At 34.3% G+C, this 22,112-nt stretch overlaps 1 protein-coding gene across 1 annotated transcript in view; it reads right to left on the bottom strand.

Annotated features, from left to right (window-relative positions):
• Nucleotides 1–15,720: 15,720 nt before the first annotated feature.
• lcor (ligand dependent nuclear receptor corepressor) overlaps nt 15,721–22,112 on the bottom strand; it is a 43,045-nt gene continuing 36,653 nt past the window's right edge. Inside the window, 1 exon segment of the mRNA XM_046840705.1 lies at nt 15,721–21,773. Within this exon segment, the coding sequence (XP_046696661.1) occupies nt 20,726–21,773 (1,048 nt within the window). The 3' untranslated portion in view covers nt 15,721–20,725.

Raw genomic sequence — 22,112 nt, 5'->3', positions numbered from 1 at the left:
ATCAAAAACTGACAATGTTGACATAACAAATTAAGTTTTGACGATTTATTTTTTTTAAATAAAAATATGATAAATATGGAAACATTTATTTTTATATTCAGAATCATTATTTCATGAAAACTTCTTAAAAACAGCAATAAGTGAACAAAAAAAATTACATGAAAAATCATGTTTTGACTAAAATATGACTTTTTTTTAATGATAGTTAATATGAATTTTTATAATTATAAGCATAATTTTCTGAAAAACAGTTTTCATAGTTCAAAGTTCAATCCGTGAATGAAAATGTGACAAGTCATGTTTAAACAACAAATGTTTTTTTTTCTTTTCCTAAACTTAATACAAAAAAAACAAAAAAGGTGACACGATAAATCATGTATTGACAAAAATATTATGCTTAATTCATTAGAAACATTAATAGTTATTATGAAAATATGAATTTTTATGTTCATTAGCAGAATTTTATAAAAAAAAACATTTTGGAAAAAGTGCAATTATATAAATAAAAAAGGTGACAACAATGACTTTTTTTTCCATAAAAATATACATTTTCATCTTGAAAAACAATTTCATGGAAAAACGTTCAGAAGTGCAGTAGTTGAACAAAATCAAAGTGATGTCAAGTTATGTTTTGATAAAAAATGACTTTTTTTTTTTTTTTAAATGTGTAACCTAAAATGTGATAGTTATTATCTTATATTACATTTAAAGGTAGTATAAATAATCGAAAATCGTCAATGGCGGCATAACAAATAAAATTTAAACAAAAAAAAAATATTTTTCAGAAAAATGATAAATACGAAAAAATATATTTTTATATTCAGATGCATTATTACATGAAAACATATTGTGTATATGATAGTTAATGTGAAAATATGAATTTTTATATACATAAACATAATTTTCTGAAAGACCCTTGAAAAGATCAATACGGGAATGAAAAAGTGAAATAACATCATGTCATATGCTTTTTACATATAAAAATGATATTTATTATGAAAATATACATTTTATGCTCATTTCATAAAAAAAAAAAACACAACAAAAAAAAGGTGCTATAAATAATAAAAAACCGACAATGGTTGCACAACAATTTAAGTTTTAACAAAACTTCCTGTCCCTGAGAGCCATTTACATCCCAGGTCGGTTGAATGTCAGAGCAGACGCCCTGTCGAGGCAGGGGCCGAGGCTGGGGAATGGCGTCTCCACCCCGAGGTGGTGGAGCTGGTATGGCGGAGGTTCTACAGAGCCCAAGTGGATGGTTTGCGGATCTGGTGCCCCTACTCGAGGGCCCTCCGTGGGAGATTCCACCCAGGAGGGATCTTCTCTCTCAGGCGGGCGGGACCCTGGTTCACCCCCGCCCAGAGTTGTGGAGGCTGTGGCTGTGGCCCCTGAGGGGGCACGGTTCGTGGCAGCCGGTCTCTCCACCGAGGTGGTAGAGACCCTTCTCCACTCCAGAGCTCCCTCCACGAGGAGGTCGTACGCCACACGCTGGCGACTGTTCACGTCTTGGTGCGAGCACCGTGGCCTGGATCCTGTTAACTGCCCGGTTGGGTCCGTTCTGGGGTTCCTACAGGAACAGTTTTCAGCAGGGTTAACCCCCTCGACCCTGAAGGTTTACGTGTCGGCCATCGCGGCATATGGCTCCCCATAGCAGTCGCTGGGTAGACACCCACTGGTAACACGTTTCCTCCGTGGCACCCGAAGGCTGCGGCCCGGGACGCGACCCAGAGTGCCTGTCTGGGATCTGGCTGTTGTGCTGGCGGCTCTTTCTGAGCCCCCCTTCGAGCCGTTAGCCGATGTGGCCCTTAGGTTTCTGTCGGTTAAGACCACCTTTCTGTTGGCAATTTCCTCCCTGAAGAGGATTGGGGATCTGCAGGCTCTGTCCATGGCCCCGTCTCGCCTGGAGTTTGCCCCTGGCATGGCCAAGGTGTTTCTCTACCGAAACCTGGAGTGCGTGCCTAAGGTGCCTCGGCTCCCTCACGTCCTGTCGTGTTGCAGGCATTCTGCCCTCCTCCGCTTACTGCCCCGACCAGGAGCGACAGCACCGACTGTGTCCGGTGCGAGCACTGGATACTTACCTCCGCAGGACGAGTCCTTGGAGGAAGTCGGAGCAGCTGCTTGTCTGCTATGGCCACCCGGAGTGGCGGCCTCTACGGCCTGGTCCGCTGGAGTCCCGCCCAGGACATCTGTGACGCGCGGGTTGGTCCACCCGCTGACCTTCGTCAGGTTCTCGACCTTGACCTCAGAGCCACCCGGGCTCCTCTGTTTTGCGTGCTGGTGCCGAGGCCCTCACTCTCTAGGCAGGGTCTGGTCAGTGTGGCGTGATTGGACACTCGTTCCCATAGCGCCGACGCAGCTCGAGTTCCTGAAGGGAAAGTCTCTGGGTTACGACCGTAACCCTAGTTCCCGAGGGCGAGGCGCTGCGTCTCCGTGCCACACTTCCTGCCTTACCTTCTCTCGCAGGAGCTAGCGTCTGGTCCATCTCGCAGCCATTTGTAGCTTCCTGTTTACGCGACGTCGCCCGCTGATGACGTCACGTTCCAAACGCCTATTGGTCAGATTACACACGTGGTTCAGAGCGCGGTCACGCAGGGGCGTTCCCATAGCGTTTTGACGCAGCGTCTCGTTCCCTCGGGGAACTAGGGTTACGGTCGTAACCTAGAGACGATTCATATTTTCATTATAATATCATACAAAAAGTCATATTTTCATCAAAACATGATTTTTCATGTCATTTTTTTTCACATATTGCAAGTTTTAAGGAGTTTTCATTAAATTATATAAAACTATTTTCAAAAAAATCGAACATTTTTATGCGAAAAAAAGCATATTTGTTGTCTAACATGATTTATCATGTCACCTTTTCATTCCTGTATTGAACTTTGAGCTATGAAAACTGTTTCAGAAAATTATGGTCATGAATATTAAAAATTTTCATAAAAGTCATATTTTAGTCAAAACATAATTTTTCACGTCTTTTTTTTCGTTCACTTATTGCAATTAAGGAGTTTTCATGAAATAATGCTTCTGAATATGAAAATGTTTTCTTTATCTGATTTCTATGAAAAAATATTTTTGTCAAATCTTATGTCACCATTGTGTTTTGTTTTTTTTATTTTCAAACTTTTATTGAATCTTTTAACGTTTTTTTTAATGAAAATTCATATTTTATAAATTTTTTTACAGAAAACATTATTTGTTTATCATGTCACCTTTTTTTTTATTTGTCTTGTACTTTTAAATTTTTTTTCATTAAGCTTATAAGTAGAAAAAAAAGATATATAATCTGAAAAATTATATATATAAAAAAAAAAAATGCATATTTGTTGGCCAAACATGATTTGTCATGTCAGCTTTCCATTCCCGTATAAATTTTTTTTTACGGTTTTTCATAAAACTGTTTATATCATACAAAAAAGTCATATTTTAGTCAAAACGATTTTTTATGTATTTTTTTTTTTTACCATCAATTATTGCAATGTTTTAGTTTTCATGAAATATTTTTCATATTTAACATTTTAACGATAAAAAACTATTTGTTTTCCACATTTGTTGGTTTTCAATTATTTATAGCACCTATGAAAGTTTTTCTATATTTTTTTAATGAAATTCTGATAATGACTAAAATTAATTTTTTCTCTCTCATCTTCAGGGTGTAATATAACAAAAAGTAATAGTAACAAAGTAATATACACATACAGCATGCATTTGACAAAGATTCTTTTACATGTTTATGATGTGATATTACAAAACAAATCATGTTTTTTTTTAAATATAATTGTTTTGTCATTATGCAAATTTGATGGATATTATGAAAATATGAAATTTTTGATTCATAATCATAATTTCAAGAAAACTGTTAAAAACTGTAAAAAGTGAAAGCCTCAGCCTCGGAGACAACAGGATTAGTGAACAAAGCCATATTTGCACATCCAACATGCACTTAGGATGATTCTTTTACATGTTTATGATGTGATTATACAGAACAAACCATGTCTTAAAAAATCTGACCTTTTAACTTTTTTTCGTTAAAAACATGATAGTTATGAATTTTCATACTATTAAGAATTATTCATGAAAAAAGTTCAACGAGTTGAAAAAAAAGTGACGACATTGTTTTAACATCAAATATGATTTGTGAATATGAACAATCATGCTTTTGTCATGCGGGAAATGGAGGCGGAAGCCGAAGTAACAGCAAACAAAGTTTATTAGCACAAAAAGTCAAAGCAAACACAAATACTTGCTGTGAAAAAGGATTATTCCGGTGGTGGGCTCCGAGATATCCAAGGTGCGCCTGGAAAGAGACGTGGTCCACAATGTCCGAGTCGGAACCCGAGTTGTGAAAGTAAGATCCACGGCGCGCCTGGAATGAGGCACGGTCCACACGAAGAGAGAGAGAGAGAGTGAGTCCGAGTGGAACGGTACGTAGCGGGGAAAAGCATAAGCAAACACACACCAACAGGAACACACATAAGAATTTTTTTGTATATACATTTTTCTCTTTGTTCACATACATATCTTTATATATCCTTTATATCTTATATTCTTATATTTTAATTTATATAGTTTTGATACTTTATACTTTATTTATCTGCTTTTTTCTTTCTCCCCACCCTATTCCCCTCATGCCGGACCGTCGTATAAAGCATTTCACTGCATGTCGTACCCTGTATTTATGTGTATGTGATCAATCAAATTTGATTTGATTTGATTTGACAGGAACGGACCCTGAGTGCGGGAAAGTGTGGGGTTTATGTAGGGCAGGGGTGCCAAATCTGGCCCGTGGTGTAATTATATTTGGCCCGCGAGATCATATCAAGTTGTGTTGCTTCTGCAGTACCGCGCTTTGGTCAACAGGTGGAGTAATATCCGCACATGCGCAGATGAAAAGCAGATTTAACGCGAACTTTTCTCCTCTGTTTTTGATCGGCGCAATTGAATGGGAATCAGTTTAAACAAAGTTCACAGTGCAAAAAGAGAAAACAAGCGAAGATTTTTTCTTGTGGACACACAGCCAGGTATGATTTCCCTTTTTTATCTATATAAAATGAGGATGTCATTAGGTTGGGTTGGTTAATCGCGAATAATCTCATGTTTTGTATGATATTTTCATGATGTTACCGTGTTCCTCGTAACATTCATGTTAGTTACGTTTTGGTTTTTCGCTTTAATTTATATTTGTTGAAATGTGATTATTTGATTTTATTATTCGATTCTTATTATTAGGGTAATATTAATCTTTGCCATGCTGTTTGTCTTTGTCTGGCAGGAGGACGGCAGTGATTGGATATTAGTAGGCCATTCCTAGAGGTAATATTTCTAGAATATTTCTAGAACACATTATATATATATATATATATATATATATATATATATATATATATATATATATATATATATATATATATATACTTTTGGTGTAGTATATCTTTAAATGTTTGTGTGTGTGTGTGTGATATACATATATATATATATATATATATATATATATATATATATATATATATATATATATATATGTGTGTGTGTGTGTGTGTGTGTGTGTGTGTGTGTGTGTGTGTGTGTGTGTGTGTGTGTGTGTAATTCTCTTACACTGACTATTGGATGTTCCACATGGCACCTCATGACAAAGAAAACTCTGAGGATTTAAGATCTAGAATTGTTGCTCTCCACAAAGTTGCCGAGGCTGAAAATTCGTTAACACCCTGAAATTAAGTTACAGTACAGAGATTTTCCAAGAGGGGTTCTACTTGAAATGGGCCTCGTAAGGTTCCATCAAAAAAGTCGAGCCCTCGCACTGTGCGTCAGGTGCAGAATTGCTGCAGCATTGCTTTAGAGGAAGAGCAGAAGCTTCACTTGTCAGTGCTCAGACCATACTCTACACACTGCAACGTCGGTTTGCAGGCCATCGTCCCAGAAGGAGCCTCTTCTGAAGCTGCTCATAAGAAAACCCACAAACAGTTTGCTGAAGACGACCTGTCCAAGAGCATGAGTTTCTGGAACCATGTCCTGTGATGAGACTAAGATAAACTTGTCTGGCTCAGATGGAGTCCAGCGTGTGTGGAGAAAATTGTGTCCAGTCACACAATTGCGTACAGTCAAGCATGGTGGTGGTAGCATCATGAGCTGTGGTTCATTGCGAGAAACGTGGATTCCAACATGTACTGTGACATTTTGCTGCACCTGACACACAGTGCGAGGACTCGACTTCTTTGATGGACGAGGCCTATTTCAAGTAGAACCCGACTTGGAAAACCTCTGTGCCGTAACTCAATTTCAGGGTGTTACCGAATCTGAGACTTTTCATTTGGAACCAGACTGTTTTAATGAAACAGTATTCACCAGAGCAGAACAACTCTGACCTCAAAGATTATTGTGAATCTTTTCCATAGCAGAAATTGAAAGATTCTCCTGATTTAGGACCATTTTTGGATGTCTTGTACTGGTCGCTAGAATTGACAAACTTGACTTTTGTAAAAACATCACAGTGGGATAATCTGTATGATGCTACTTAAAGTTTTAGATGTACAGTAAAGCGCTAACTTATGCTCATTTTACATTGTTCAGATTGTCTCCATCAAGAAAAAAACGTAAATGCATCCTGAAAGTCCTTACTGTCTACCTGAATGAAGACCATCAAACCTTGTGAAGTATATATGTATATATATATATATATATATATATATATATATATATATATATATATATATATATATATATATATATATATATAAGTAATATGGTACATATACATTTTTCTAAAACATATTTTATGTTTCTGTGCAACAAACCCCTCCTCCCCCCCCTTGATCGGTTGGTAATTCTCTTTTTATACTTAATATTTTTAGGATGTTAAACATGATGTCGTTGTAACCTCGACGCGCAACACCACCCTGGGAATCTATACAGACCCATACAGACCCATATGAAGATATTGGCATCATCAATAAAGGCATCCAAATATTTGAAAACCTGAACAATGTGGCAAATGCATGTTCTGTGATACTTGGTCTAATTTATGCATTAACCTTGGCTTACTCAAGATCTGAGATACACTTTTGAAATATTTCAAAAGTTATTTATGGAACTAAATGCAAACAAGCATTCAAACAAGGTCCAGGTCCTGAAAAATAAACTCTTGTCATAAGGCAGGACATACTGTTTGTTTTCTCCCTAAAGTTGTGCTGTTTGCTGTAGCAGTACATTTGTTTCAGTACTGATCATGTTCATTCCTTCATGTTGGTCTTGCATTGAATAACTGATGCATTCTTAGCTTTTTTCAGTTTCAAAGAAAAAGGAAATATTAAAAAATAAGGCTTTTGTATTATTTGTTTTGTATTATTATTTTGTAAATGCTAATATGCTTTATTAGTATTTTTGTAATAAGTAAAAATAAATTTTGTACTGTACACATTCTTGTTGGAAAAAAATGTAAATACCTGTAGATTCATTGAATAAACTAATCAATAAAACTGGATTATTTGTTTTGGTTGAAGGCAACAATATACATTTTAGAATAATTGAACTTAACTTAATATATTAAAACTAAATTAAGAATGTTAAGTTGATTTAACTAAACAACATTACATTCACTTTATGTAATTAACTTAAGTTTACTGAAATTAATATTGTTAATTAAATGCAACCTAACTGAGTTACCTGAGCAACCTAACCTGTTGACATAAGTAAGTTAAGTAAGTCCAACATATAATTTTTTGAGTGTACTACAAATCCCAGAATGCTTTGTTAGTGCGTTTGTGCGTCAGTCGAGGCCGCTGAAAAACTCCGCTGAAAAACTCAGCGTAATCAGCGCTGAATTTACCCAGAGATTTACCGACTTTGAATCCCAGAAATGCAGATTTGAACTGCTCAGTAATCCGTTTGTGGTTGACGTGGAAAGCGCACCAACCAACCTCCAAATGGAGCTGATTGAACTCCAGTGTAGAGATACGCTCAAGTCAAAGTACGACTCTGTGTGTGCTGCACAGTTTCCATGTTTCCTCCCCGACACACTGCTCCAACTTCGTGCCCAAGCTGCTCAAACACTCTCCATGTTCACCAGCACATATGTGTGTGTAACTGTTCTCTTTAATGAAGATGAACAAAACAACACTCAGGAGTCTCACTGATGAACATCTTCACTCAATCCTGAGGATCTCTTCAGCTCAGAGCCTAAACCAGTAAATCAGAGTGTAGAAACTGAGCTTGAATGAATGTTGTCTTTATGCACTTTTTCTACTCTAAGACATGGACTGGTAATAGTTAAGAGGTTGTGGTTTTTTAATTGAAGGAAATATTATCATTTTTGGTTTTGTTGTTGGCCTGTGAAAAAAGTTTTACATTATAAAGGAATTTGAAAGTCTACACAGAGAGAGAGAATAAGAAATGAATACCACTGATGTGTGTTTTATTTCTAATTTAATTTCTCATGTGTTTATAATATTAAACTTTGGTTGTTCCAGATTCAATGTTTATGCAAAACTAAAGTTTGTTTCCATATGAAAAGGTTCAACATTACACATCTGGAGAGACGTCTCAGTTTTTAATTTTGGCCCACTGTGAATTTGAGTTTGACATCCCTGCAGTAGATCAATAAAACTACTCTTTGTTTTACTCCCAGTTTTCGTTGCCTGGTGACTTGTGACAGCAGACCCCTGTTTTTACCACTGCAAGGACTGTTAAATAGTTTATTAATAGGTTATTTTCCCATACTCTGGTTATTTGTTGTTTCTATTAATTTTGTATTTTAAACTGTAAATATAATTTTTTTTATCTGCTCTAAAAAGAACATTGAAAGTTTGTCTCCTAACATCTCATAAGGATTCTTTTTTGAACTCCCCTAATATGTCAGAGGGTAAGTAAAAAAAAGGGGTGCTTTAGACTTGTCACTAGTACATTAAAGCACAGTGAAATTCTTTCTTCACATATCCCAGTGATGTGGTAGGAAGCTGGGATCAGAGGGCAGGGTCAGCCACGTTACAGCGCCCCTGGAGCAGAGAAGGTTAAGCGCCTTGCTCAGAGGTCTAAACTTAAAAGTAAGTACACTTTTCAGCAAGCATTATAGTATATCTTCAACAGGGACATTACTATTGTCAAAATACCTGTCAACAAAAGTGTGTACACTCTAATTGATAACAGATCGTATTCATCATGTTATTTTTGCAGGTTGCAGAAGTGTTTGTGTTTTTAAAACACTTAACAATCGTACCTTACTTTCAAGCTAATTTTTTGAAGCAGTTTTATTATGTCTACAAAAATGTTATACGACCCATTTCTGGAGAGTAACACACACTGGTAAATTTGACAACTTTCATTAGTTAATTCAGCAATTTTTCAGATGGTAGGTGATGATGTCACAGATGCAGCAGTGGTGACAGGTGATGCAGCCACTTTTAAGATGGTAGGTGATGATGTCAAAGATGCATCTGACTACTCTAAAATGTATCCAAGGTTCATTTCTATAGTATTGCCCTTTGAGAAGATACACTTAAATAGTTGCTGAACTGTGAGGGGGGAACTGTAGGTTCTAAATCTAACTGTACTTTCGCTGAGGCAAAAAAAAATATTTTTTTAAGAATATATCCAAACCTCTGAACTCTTCTAAAACATGTACTAGACTTAAGGCTGTTATATTAAAAATACATTTGTTCCAACTGTATAATATTTCTGTATTTACCTGTCTTGTGTGTTACTGTCCCCATTAGTGTACATTTTAAATTATTATTTCCCTTACTATGGTTCACGTGGCCCTTGACTGCCGTGAAAATTAAACCAAGTATAGCAATTTTGCAGCATACACTGACAGAGTTTTGATTTTAATATTATTGTTTTTAATTATATGAATTCTCTTTGCATTGTGTATGTGGAAATGCTCTTAAGTTCACTACTACCATTTATTAATCTTCTTATGTTAAGATAATGCAGTAAAGAAAAGCAAACGTTTATCAATCGTTTTGCACAACAAAACGTATTTAAAGAGCTTCCAGGGAATGTCAAATGATGCAAAGTAGTAAAAGCTCAAAATACATGCCAAAGGACTGACAAAACAACCAAATTTGAATCATAATTTTATTAGAATATATAGCTGTTGTAGTCAATCTGCATTAAACAGAACCACTACAATTATCTATCTATCTATCTATCTATCTATCTATCTATCTATCTATCTATCTATCTATCTATCTATCTATCTATAGTTTTTTTTTCTTTTTTTTTTCTCTATCTTTTCAAATTTTCACTAAACAAACATTATTAATAGCTTAAAAATAAAACTTTAGTCCACAATACAAAAAAATATAAAATTAATAATGTACCTAAATGAAATTACAGCACAACCATTTAATGATACAATTTACATGCATTGTTAAATTGTATACAGTAAATCTGGAAAATCAGGACATTTTGGCAATAAACCTCATGTCTGAAGCTTGGGTAACACATCTATATTCCCAAACTGGAATGTAGATAGAAAGGAATCTTAGGAACAAATTTGCAGGTTTCTGATATTAAAAAAAACAACCCCAAATCACACTAAACTATGTCAGACATTTTCCTAGCTTTGTTGTGAAATTGCAACCTATAAATTACAGTGAAAATAAAAATAAGTTGAGGGGAAAAATCTAATAAAGAAATGCACAACAACCTGGCTGCACAAGATTGCACACCCACAGATTTTAGTTTGGGTTTTGGCTCGGCCATTCAAAAACATTGATCTTTAGGTTAAACCACTATTTTGTTGATTTGGATATATTCTTTGGACCACTGTCATGGTGAAAGGTGAAATTAGTTTTAATCATCAGCTTATAATACATTTTAAAATTGATCTCAGCAGACCAGAACACAAATTAAGAGGTAATTAAGCTAAGATTGGATGTTTGATTGTAAGTAAGGGTTTTGATCTTATCCACATAGCCAAAAATATAAAGAATATGGATGATTATTGTGGATCTTGTAGCAACCCACTAATAGTTTTTTGCCCTGTTCTTTTGTATTTTTTTGTGAATGTGGTGCTCCATTGTCTTCCCTTGGTGGCCTTCATTGTGTCAAACATTTATTTTAAAAGTTTTGGAAATTCTTTTATAGCCCTCTCCTGAACTTTTAACAAACGAAATACCATACATGCTTTGCAGAGCATGGTTTCAGCAGACAGATAAAATGTAGAAGATCCAAAGAAAATCATATTAAACTAGCTGATCTCTATTTGGGTTTAATCTGAAAAAATTATGGATGGCATGCATTTATTATATCGCACTATTAAACATGAAAATGAATGTGATTGGCTCATTCTGAACACAAGCAATTTCCTGTAATAAACATGTGTGTACACTTATGCAACCAGGTTATTGTTACTTTTTAATTTAACTATTTTCTCAAAAATATTTTGCTATAAAAGTTTTCTCACTCATTTTATGTTGTAATCTCACATTTGGGGTAGAAAAAGTTCTAAAATGTTTAATTTTCATTAAAAACTCTTCTTCCCCTAGTACCGTACATCTTCAAGCGACGGTTGAAGACCTACCTCTTCCTAAAACACTTACATTTTCACTTTCCAAGTTTGCTTTGTAGAATTCAAAAGTTATATTTATATTAAGTTTGTAATCTGGTGTACCAGTGTAGATTTATTCATTGCTAGAGATTTAACGCACTTTTGTACGTCTCTCTGGACAAGGGCGTCTGCTAAATGCTGTAAATGCTTCATCAATCAGGCTCTGCTTTTTTTTTTAGAGGTGTACACATGTTTCATGCAAAATTCTAGCAACAACATTAATTAAGTACATATGCATGGTTACAAAAGTAGTAAATTACAATCTGAAATTGTAAAACTATGTATTACACTGTAACATGGAAATGTAATTTTGTGAGTGTATGTGTTTCTTTTTATTTTATTATAAATATTAGCTTCTAAACAATCTTTATTGTGCTTTAACTTGTTTCTTTAAATGTAAATTGTTTGATACAAAAAAGAAAAAAGAATCCAAATGCAGAAAAATAGGAGAAAAAACTGTTTTGACTAAACATACTGTCTTAAATCCTTTATTCCCTGAATCTCTTTCTTGAAGATGCATCTCTTATTAATATAATGAATTATTTTCATAAAATGAGATTCTCAAAGTTTTGTTACAATATGTTTTGCTAACACTTAATATAAAATTATGGAACATATCACACACCATTAAGAGAGGTGCAATGGAACAATTTATAAACAGCACAATCTTTTTTATTATTTATATGTACAATTGTATGTTCAACAGTGAAATTACAATAATACAAATAAAATAAAATAAATAACTGATAAAAAGGCAAATGTCACATAGGATGTGTGCTGATTATTACTGTATTATCCTCTTGCAAGACACACATGTGGCAGGTTCAGTAATAGAATTAAGAGTAAGAATGCATGCAAGAATGGTCCATCATGCTCTAAAATATCTTAAATTGTTTTGCTACATGCCATTTTCAAATCTGCATTGTAAAAATATATTGTGATCACACTAAGCATTATTACTATGAATGTAGCCAAATATAAATGCATTATATGTATAATGTTCTAAATAAATAAAAATATAGATTACACAGCTCACCAATGAGATGACATTTTTAAAACATTTTAAAGAGCACAAAGTATATAACATAGAAAAGGTAGTCAAATCTCAGAAAAATTTCCACCAAAAAAATTCTCATTTTTTTTGGAAATTAGAATTGCACAGCATATACTAACTGAGCAACTGAAACCTGCTCATTTTTGCAATTATTCATTAAGCCAATCATTTGGCAGCAGCACAATACATGAACTCAAGCAGATACAAAATGAGAAGAAAAATGTGAACACGGCATGGCTGGTTTGTGCATTTTAGCAACTGCTCATTTCCTGTACCTTTTTCCACTCAGTTTAACATTGAGAGAAGAAAAAAATCACATAATGAGCATAAAGTTGAACCTTGAGGTAGATGAGTTAGAACAGCAGAATACCACATTGGGTTCTGATATGAAACCTGCAAAAACTCTTATTAAACCCCAAAGTGAAACTCACATATGAGTCTGCAGAGAAAAAAAATTACAAACATTTCAAACACACACACACACACACACACATATATATATATATATATATATATATATATATATATATATATATATATATATATATATATATACACATATATCCTCTGTGTCTAATGTGCTACAGTTTCTAGTAAATAAACAATGTGACCCATCTGGCAAACATATGACTTTTAATTCACATACAACTCATATAACCTTTTGATCATTAAAACAACTGCAAAGCTGAGGTAGCAGAGAATAAAGATAATTATTGTTAATCCACTAGACTGGAATAATCACCATACAGTCAATTCAGCTTGATGTCAAACAACAAAATTCAGATTTACGAACATCTACCCATCTAAAAGTCCTCATAATGTTTAATAAAAGAAATATTAAAGGTGGTCAAACAGGACTGGCCAGTACTATAATCCTGATTTTAAAAAGTTGGAAAAAAGTAAAATGCAAACAGAATGCAATGATTTACAAATCTAATAAACCCATGTTTTATTCATAATAGAGCATAGAACTGAGAAAATGTAAAATTTTAAAGAAAAATAAGGTAATTTTGAGAATGCCAGTTTTTAAATGCAGTGCCACCTGTGAGCCTAGGATCACAGGCATCCGGTATAAATTCTCCAGATTTTAACCCCAGGCTTCATTAAATTATACACTTTAGATGATGAAAGTTTAATTCTTTGCAATTGCAATTGTATGTTGAGAAACATTATTCTGAATGTGTTGAACAATTTGTAGAAATAGTTTTTCACCTCTGCCCATATTTACTTCTGAGATTAAATCATGTTACTGACCTGTTGTGAATTAACTGGTGAATTGCCAACTAATTAATTTGTTGCAAAATGTTGCTCCAAATGTTTATTTTTAGTTACACTGCTTTTACCCTTTTCTTGACCATGTCCCAACTTTTTCGAGATGTGCTGCATCAAATTCAAAATTACCTTGTTTTTTTTTCCCCTAAAATGGTACAATTGATATGTTCTACTGTTAAAAAAAAACATTTTTAATGCATTTTACAGTTTCCCCCTTTTTAATTGCCACTGTAGTAACACCTTTTCAGCCCTTATTGCTTTAAGATTGGTTGCAGCCATCAAATTCAAAATGACCTCTTTTTTCTTAAAATGTTTTTTCCAGGTTAGACATTATGTGTTGTCTTTTAAGAAAATATGGGTTTATAAGATTTGCAAATAATTGAATTCTGCTTTTATTTACATTTTACACAGTCACAACTGTTATGGAATTGAGGTTGTATTATGCAAGTGAGGTTACAATATTTTTTTCTTCATCATTTTCTTCAGTTTATGTACACTACACTAACATCAATAAGTAATAACTGCATTGTAAATTGCCTAAAGATGGGTTTATGAACTATTGGGAAATTTTATAGCTTGAGTTTTGTTCACCAGGCAATTTAGTGGCACTCCAAACAACAACAGCTAACAAGTGTCTACAGGTATTGAATTCTATCTAGCTAAAATGATGGTCTTTTGTTAATTAGCTTCAAAAGCCCCAATATATATTTGGGATATATATATATATATATATATATATTCTTAGACATTACTTAAGAATAGAGTAAACTTATATGTGTATGTATTCTCCTACTGCCTTGAACAATTGACAAACGAGTAAAATATATTCAGTATGAAATATATACCAAGTCTGAATGGTTATTGTATGATTACTGGGAATAAATGGGAAAAAAAGGAAAAACTACATTGTTCTCTTTACTATATTGTTAGCCCACAAAATAATTCACATTTAAAAGTAAAAATATAAAATTAATATTAAAAATTACAGATTTTTGTAAATGTATAATAAGTATAATTAAGTATGATTTCAGCTTGAGTATTAAGTATCTTCTTTCGGATATTAATAATAATATTAAGTTATTTCTAGTCAAATAAACTTGGATCTTTGGCAGGTGAACAAACAATGGATTAACACTGTCAGTCGAGTGAATATCAAACTGAAAATTTCTATAGCAATCGTATTTTTTAATCACTCTATGTCAGCTTTGAGCAAAACAATTGTGCTTTTATTTGTGTGTCTCAAAGTATGTATTTACAAGAGGGTTGGAACAATATTATTGATATTAACCAGTCCGAGCTATACCTTTTTATCCGTGTAGCCAAACTACATTTCAAATAACCAACACACAAGCACCAATAAAAATTTCCATCTTAAAAATTTTGAGAGTACACAAGATAAGTAAAATGTTGAAAAAATGTGAAAAATAATAAATCGAAACAATAGATCAGTTAATCATATTACATTAAATTATTTCATAACCTACAAATTCCTAAAATGCATTGTACATATGTTTGTTAATTTTATTTGACTTATTATTTATGTTTTTCTTGATCGTTTGTTTGTTTAAAATTTTTTGTAATGTTAAAAAAATTAATAAATATATTTCACACAAAAAAAATGCATTGTACATGAATGTAAACTATCAAAATACTTCCACTAATAAAGCCTGCTTTCTTTATCATCTGTTAGTGTTTTTCCATCTCCTGACTGGTTGACATCCCACCATGATGATTAGTAAAATCATTAGCTGACTACTCTATGCAACTCTAATATACAGTATGAATTATACCTCCATATGGTCATGTATAATTGTGTCCATTAATGTCAGTACATTAAAGTTCCCTGGGTTTATGGGTTTATTCAAACAGGTATTAAAATGACATTCTACTAAAGAAAAAGACCTTTATAAAAACACCACTCAAACAGTATCCAAGTTTAAAAATACAACAGAAATGTTTCAAAACACAATATACAGTAATGTAAAGTCCTGATTTGTACAATTAGCAGCACTGGAGAGGTCTGACCTGAGGTAAATAGATATGCAGCAAAACTCAAAAAATGATCTAAAATTAAGTTTACAGCAAAATGAATGGTACAATATATGCTATAGAAAGTGAGGTAAGGGCAGAGAATTTTGTTATTCAGTGTAATATGCAAAAAGACTCACTGTTTCAACCATATAAACATACTGTACACTATATACAACCAAAGTTTAACATTTTCAGTTTCCACAAACTCCTGTTGTGAATTGTAGGCATTAAATCAAATGTAAGGATTACATTTTAGTAAAAACAAAACAAAAACTAATTTTAGCAACCATTTCAGTATATCTTCTCATTAAACAATACTATAAAATTTAAACTTGGGTATACCTTTTAGAGTAGTCAATGTGCATCTTGTATAGCAGTACAAATTACCTGTCCTCTAAAAATAACATATAGCCATTATTTTTAAAATAGCTGGCAACAAAAGTGAGTACACCCTAAGTGAAGTCAAAACTGTGTTCAAAGTGTCAATATTGTGTGTCAACATTGTTATCCAGCACTGCTTTATTCCTCCTGGGCATGTAAATCACCAAAGCTGCACAGGTTCTTGCTGGAATCTTCTTTCACTCCTCCAGAATGACATCACGGAGTTGCTGGATGGAAGACACATGGAGCTTTCTCCACCTTGCACTTGAGGATGCCCCACAGCTGCTCAGTGGGGTTCAGGTCTGGAGATATACTTGGCCACTCCATCAGCTTCACCTTCAGCAAGGCAGTTGTCATTTTGGCAGTGTGTTTGGGGTTGTTTTCATGTTCATGGTTCATGGTCATGAAAACTGCCAATCAGCCCAGCTCCTGAAGGATGGCATCATGTTCTGCTTCAAAATGTCACTCTACATGTTGGAATCCATGTTTCCCTCAATGAAACGCAGCTCCCCAGTACCAGCAGCACTCATGAAGCCCCAGACCATGATACTACCACCACCATGCTTGACTGTAAGCAAGACACAATTTTCTTAGTACTCCTCACAAGGGCGACACGACATCCTGAACACCATCTGAGCCAAACAAGTTTATTTCATCAGACCACCGGACCTGGTTCCTGTAATTCATGATCTTAGACAGGTTGACTTCAGCAAACTGACTTATTGCAGTGTGCGGCGTATGGTCTGAGCACTGACAAGCGGACCTTTCACTTCTGGCAGCACTCGTGTGTCTGTTTTTTAAACCAGCATCTGCACCTGATGCACAGAACGAGGACTTCTTTGATCAACCCTTGTAAGGCCTGTTCTAAGTGGAACCTTGGAAAAGCTGTGTATGTCCCAGACCACTGTACTGTAACTCAATTTCAGGATGTTACCGATCTTCTTTCTCTGTCGAGAGCAACAATTCTAATTCTCAAATCCTCAGAGAGTTCTTTGCCATGAGGTGCCATTTTGAACATTCAGCAATAGATTTGTACTAAGAGCACCAAATCTGATATAATACAAAATACACAAATTTGTATGAGCCTGTCAAACAGACATTCAACAAACATGATGAATAGGACATGTGGTTTTGCATGGTTAAATAGCATGGTAGATTTGTTATCACTTAGGGTGTACTCATTTTTGTTGCCAATAGACTTTTGTTGCCAATTTTGTTTGACAATAACGGCTGTATGTTGAGTTATTTTCAGAGGACATCTGTACTGCTATACCAGCTGCACACTGACTACTCTAAAATATATCCAAATTTAATTTCTATAGTATTGCCCCTTGAGAAGATATATACTAAAATGGTTGCTGAAATGTGAGGGGTGTACTCACTTTTGTAAGATGTACTGTACAGTATGTGCTTTCCACAGCTGAGGTATAGCAGTTGCAAAAAGACAGCTACAGTATGTCTGTATTTGTTCTGTTTTTCTGCATACAACCAATACAGAGAAGTCTGTCATCCTATGACAAATACTGCAGGCCCTTCAGTTCTATTTGTCCTGAGATACAAAATGTTGAAGACTACAGCTGTACTGTGTTAGAAAATGCAACACAAAGTTTTTAAACCTGTTAAACCATGTTAAAGCTCTAATACATTCATATTAATGTAGCATTGGAAAGCTTGAAATCCATTAGAGGAGAGAGGAGGGTTCACTAATGTAATGATACAACTAAAACATCAAATAAAAAAACTACATTTACTGCATGCAAAGTTTATAGCTAAAATTGGGTTACATTTAAAGCATTGGATTCATGCCATTTAATTACATAATTAAACTGAATAAGTAAATAACAGCAATGCATAAAACATACATGTATCAAAGTGATTTTCAAGGGGAAAAAAAGCTACTCGGACTAACAAATAGCACATAGTAATATACTGGGTTGTTTTCATAAAACTAAGTCTACAAATACATTACACACTACTTCAAGTTGTCAACCAGTGTATAATTTAAAGTAGATAAGTTTGGGTCAGAGCTGCAGTATTTTGGTTATTTAAAGACAATAAGTTTCCTCCCTCTGTCTTCATATACCATTATCTAACTTGCTACTGTAACTTATACAATAATCACATGCTTTCTAATTTTATTTACAAAAAGTGCTATTCTCAGAGGTTACTTGATAAACGTTCAAACAATCATTTAAGGTCTAGTTCCCTATGTGTCAGTTTATATAATATATATATCAATGGCTTAGCTACAGTAGATTTGACACCTTAAGTACAGTCTTAGTATGAACAGATGGTGTGGCGATTTTTACCTTAATTTAAATATAAAATGTATATTTTTGTTATATTATTGATATATATCAGTTATCATGAGATTCATTGGAAAATAATGTACAGATGTGGATTTCTTATCCTTATTAGAACAATTTGAACATAAAACTATAATGTACTATTTGCACCTTTATTTCACTTGGTGCACACTTAGAATCTATGCCAATCTCAATAAAGATGTCAGTAAAAACAACAGTTCTGTCCAAAAAATAATGGAACGGCTAACAAATATTTACATTTTAATGAACATTGAAGAAATTTGTGTTTGAGATCAAAAGGTGAATGCCACAATAGATCAATCTCAGCTTTCATTTTCTGCTATTTATATCTGGATGTGTTAAATAACTAGAACACTGTTAACCAGGTAGTCAATTGTTTCATAAACAATTAATAGCTCTGGGTGTCTTTTAATTTAAAGCAGAATTCGAATTTTGGTTGAGAAAAGAAACAGCTTTTATTTCCTGATATTTATATAAATATTAATATTTCAGATATAAAGATGTATTAAACAGCATAAAATAATAGTGCTAAACCACTTATTTATTAGGTAAACTAAAATATTGTATCAGACAATCTGAAAGTAAATAAAAGTAAATAATGCTTAATATTTAGTTGCATATCCTTTTTTTGCAGTAACTGCATCAAATTGTGACTGCACTGACATCCCCAATTTTTTTTGTGATGCTTTCCCAAGCATGTTTCAAAGCTTCTTTATGCTGTTGTTCGATTCAGGTAGTTTCTCTGTTCTGCACACATTTCAGTAGGTGTCATGACTCAGTTAGGCTGAAGTTTAGTGATTGATTTAGCCAGTCATTTCTTGTGTTAGTAGTATGTTTTTTGGGACATTATCTTTTTTTCACATTGAAGTAATCCATATTAGATTGAATGAACTTCTTTGTAAATTGTAAATTGGATAAGATTACCTTTAGCCATCTCCTGGAGAAGTTGAGGGTGATGCCAGTGACTGTTAAGTTTTTCTTGACAGCCCTCACGTTGATTTTCTTACATAGACACACTCCAGTGTTCATGTTGATTTATTCTTTGTAACAAATTCAGTCATCACAGGTGAAACCTAGAACTTAACCCACACTAAACTTTCAGAGCTATTAATTTTTAAACAGTAAGCAAAAAGCAAAAACTAAGTTAAATAACAGAAATTGAAGGCTAAGTTTTTGATCTGATCTCACATGTTTTCAGTGTATAGCTTAAAAACAAAAGACTTGGCCATGCCATTCCAATACTTTCAGATGGGAAATTTCATATCGATTTAGGGCAAGGCTCTCATGGGAGGAAATATCTCTAGTATATGTGAGAATATTAAGTGTATAATGCAAATAATGCTGAGGTAATCAGGTCACAAAATCTTATCATCATCAGAATCATCAGTATCTGGCAAGTCCCAGACTAAAAGTACAGTACAAACTAAATTAAAACAATAAAAAAAAGAATTAACCATTTTAAATACTCAAATCTTTCATCCCTGAATTACTATTTTTCCTAAAGCAACATGTTCCACAGTAACATGGCTTGTTAATGTAAAAGAAAATAAAAAATAGATAGCTTTATAGACAAACAGACAGACTCACACAGACACCCACATTAGCATCAGATACTCAATAAAAATCACTGCAGACTTTAAACTTTTGTTACAATTATTAAAGTATATAACCTGCAGTATAAGAGAAAGAATTGAGGGACACAGTTTCATTTTTTAATTGAATTGTGTCATTCCTCTGCCTTACTTGGTTTAACCTATTTTACTGGCCCAAAAAAATTTGTTTTTTTTGTTGTTGTTTGTTTTTAACATTGGCTACAGCTGAACATAGGGGCTAGCAGAAAATAGGGCAAGTACTGGCAATTTTTTCATACACAAAATATGCTCCCTTGTAGCTTTAATAATGGTTATGCTTGTGAGATTAAAAACAACCCCAACCATTTTTTTGGAGTGATCACTGTTGGCTACTGTTCATCCTCCACTGTACTGGATGCTTTTGGTTGAGCTCACCCAGTAACTGCAATGGAAATAGGCACATTTAAATCCATGTTTGTATGACAATAATATTTACGTTTGTTCCAATGTGGTGAATTAATTTTGTTTTTAAGCACCTCTATACATCCTCTTGCAATGTGCTGGATGAGGCAGTTGGTGCTGATGAACATTCAGTGTCTGTACTAAATTCAGAGTTTAGTCTATCTATCCTCATAATCATTTTAAGCTTCTTTTTTGGTGGGTTCTTCAGTGTGCCCATTCTCTCTTTCACCTTGTACTCAAGGGTACTATGAGGAATACCATAAATGTTCTGTGCCTTTGAAACACTCATTTTTCCACTCATCACCACACCAATAGCCTCTTCAAGGATCTCACTGTTATACTGCCGATACCTGCCCCTTTTTCTGCGTGGCTGCTTGGAGACTGTTGGTTCTGCTTCTGGATCTGAAGTTGGATATTGAGGTCCAGATGTCAATTGGTCAGTGTCAGTTCCTAAATTATCACTCCCTCCACATACATCAGAAAAACTTCCCAAGGCAGCTCTACTACTCTGTTTAGGCAAAATAGCCCTAAGCCTCCTGCTGAGAGAATTATCTATCTGCACACTACCCATTGTGACAGATCTATAATTATAAGCATCAGAAATGTTGCCACTAGAGTTCCAGGAAAGATCCATACCCTTTACTTGTGGAATCTTTAAGTCAAATGGAGGTGAGTTTTTTGTCTCTTTCTTTGCTGTAATGGCTATAATATCAAGGGACTTGCTATGGCAGGCACTGGTACTTTTGTTGAAGGTTCCATTTTTTTCTACAACAAGCGGATGGTTCTTTAGATCACCAAAATAGCTGCTGGCTGGTTTACACTCCAGCACACCCTTTAGTTGCTGATTCTCCCAAAAGCTGTCAGGAGACAGGAGAGGATGTGTTTGATTGGAATTAAGAAAACCTACCGCCTCTAAGCTGGAAAAAGAAAGAGGTGATGGTTGTCCAAGAAAGCGATGCTTCTTACTCAGGAGTTCCTCCTTTATAAATAGTGATTTGGAAAGTAGAGGTTTAAAAGGGGTAGAGCAAGTATGGTTCCCCCAAATGCCATGTTGCAAGCCCTGTAGTAGCAATCCATCCTTATCCTGAATATCATGGTAGGTTTGATCAGTGATCACTGGTTGCCTGTTTAACACAAAAATATATGTACTTTTCACCATATACATAATACTATGCCATTTAAAGATTTTTCTTTTGTGTGTGTGTGTGTGTGTGTGTGTGTGTGTGTGTGTGTGTGGAGGGGATGTCTGTGTTTAGATTTTAGAAAGTGATTACAGTACATTACTAGATCAACATATACATGTACCAAAAATAAAATGAACAAATATACATTTATACATATATTCATTACACTCTGGGTACACCAAATGTATGTGGACTTTTTGGCCTTCGCAAAGCTTTTGCCAAAAAGTTGAAATCACTCACTTGTCTGGGATGTCTTTGTAGGCTTATTTCTTGATAAAT

Source organism: Silurus meridionalis, chromosome 26 (assembly GCF_014805685.1).
Source record: "Silurus meridionalis isolate SWU-2019-XX chromosome 26, ASM1480568v1, whole genome shotgun sequence".
Classification (NCBI taxonomy): Eukaryota; Metazoa; Chordata; class Actinopteri; order Siluriformes; family Siluridae; genus Silurus; species Silurus meridionalis.
The sequence above is the reverse complement of the archived record's forward strand: the minus strand, read 5'-3'. Positions and strand labels throughout refer to the sequence as shown.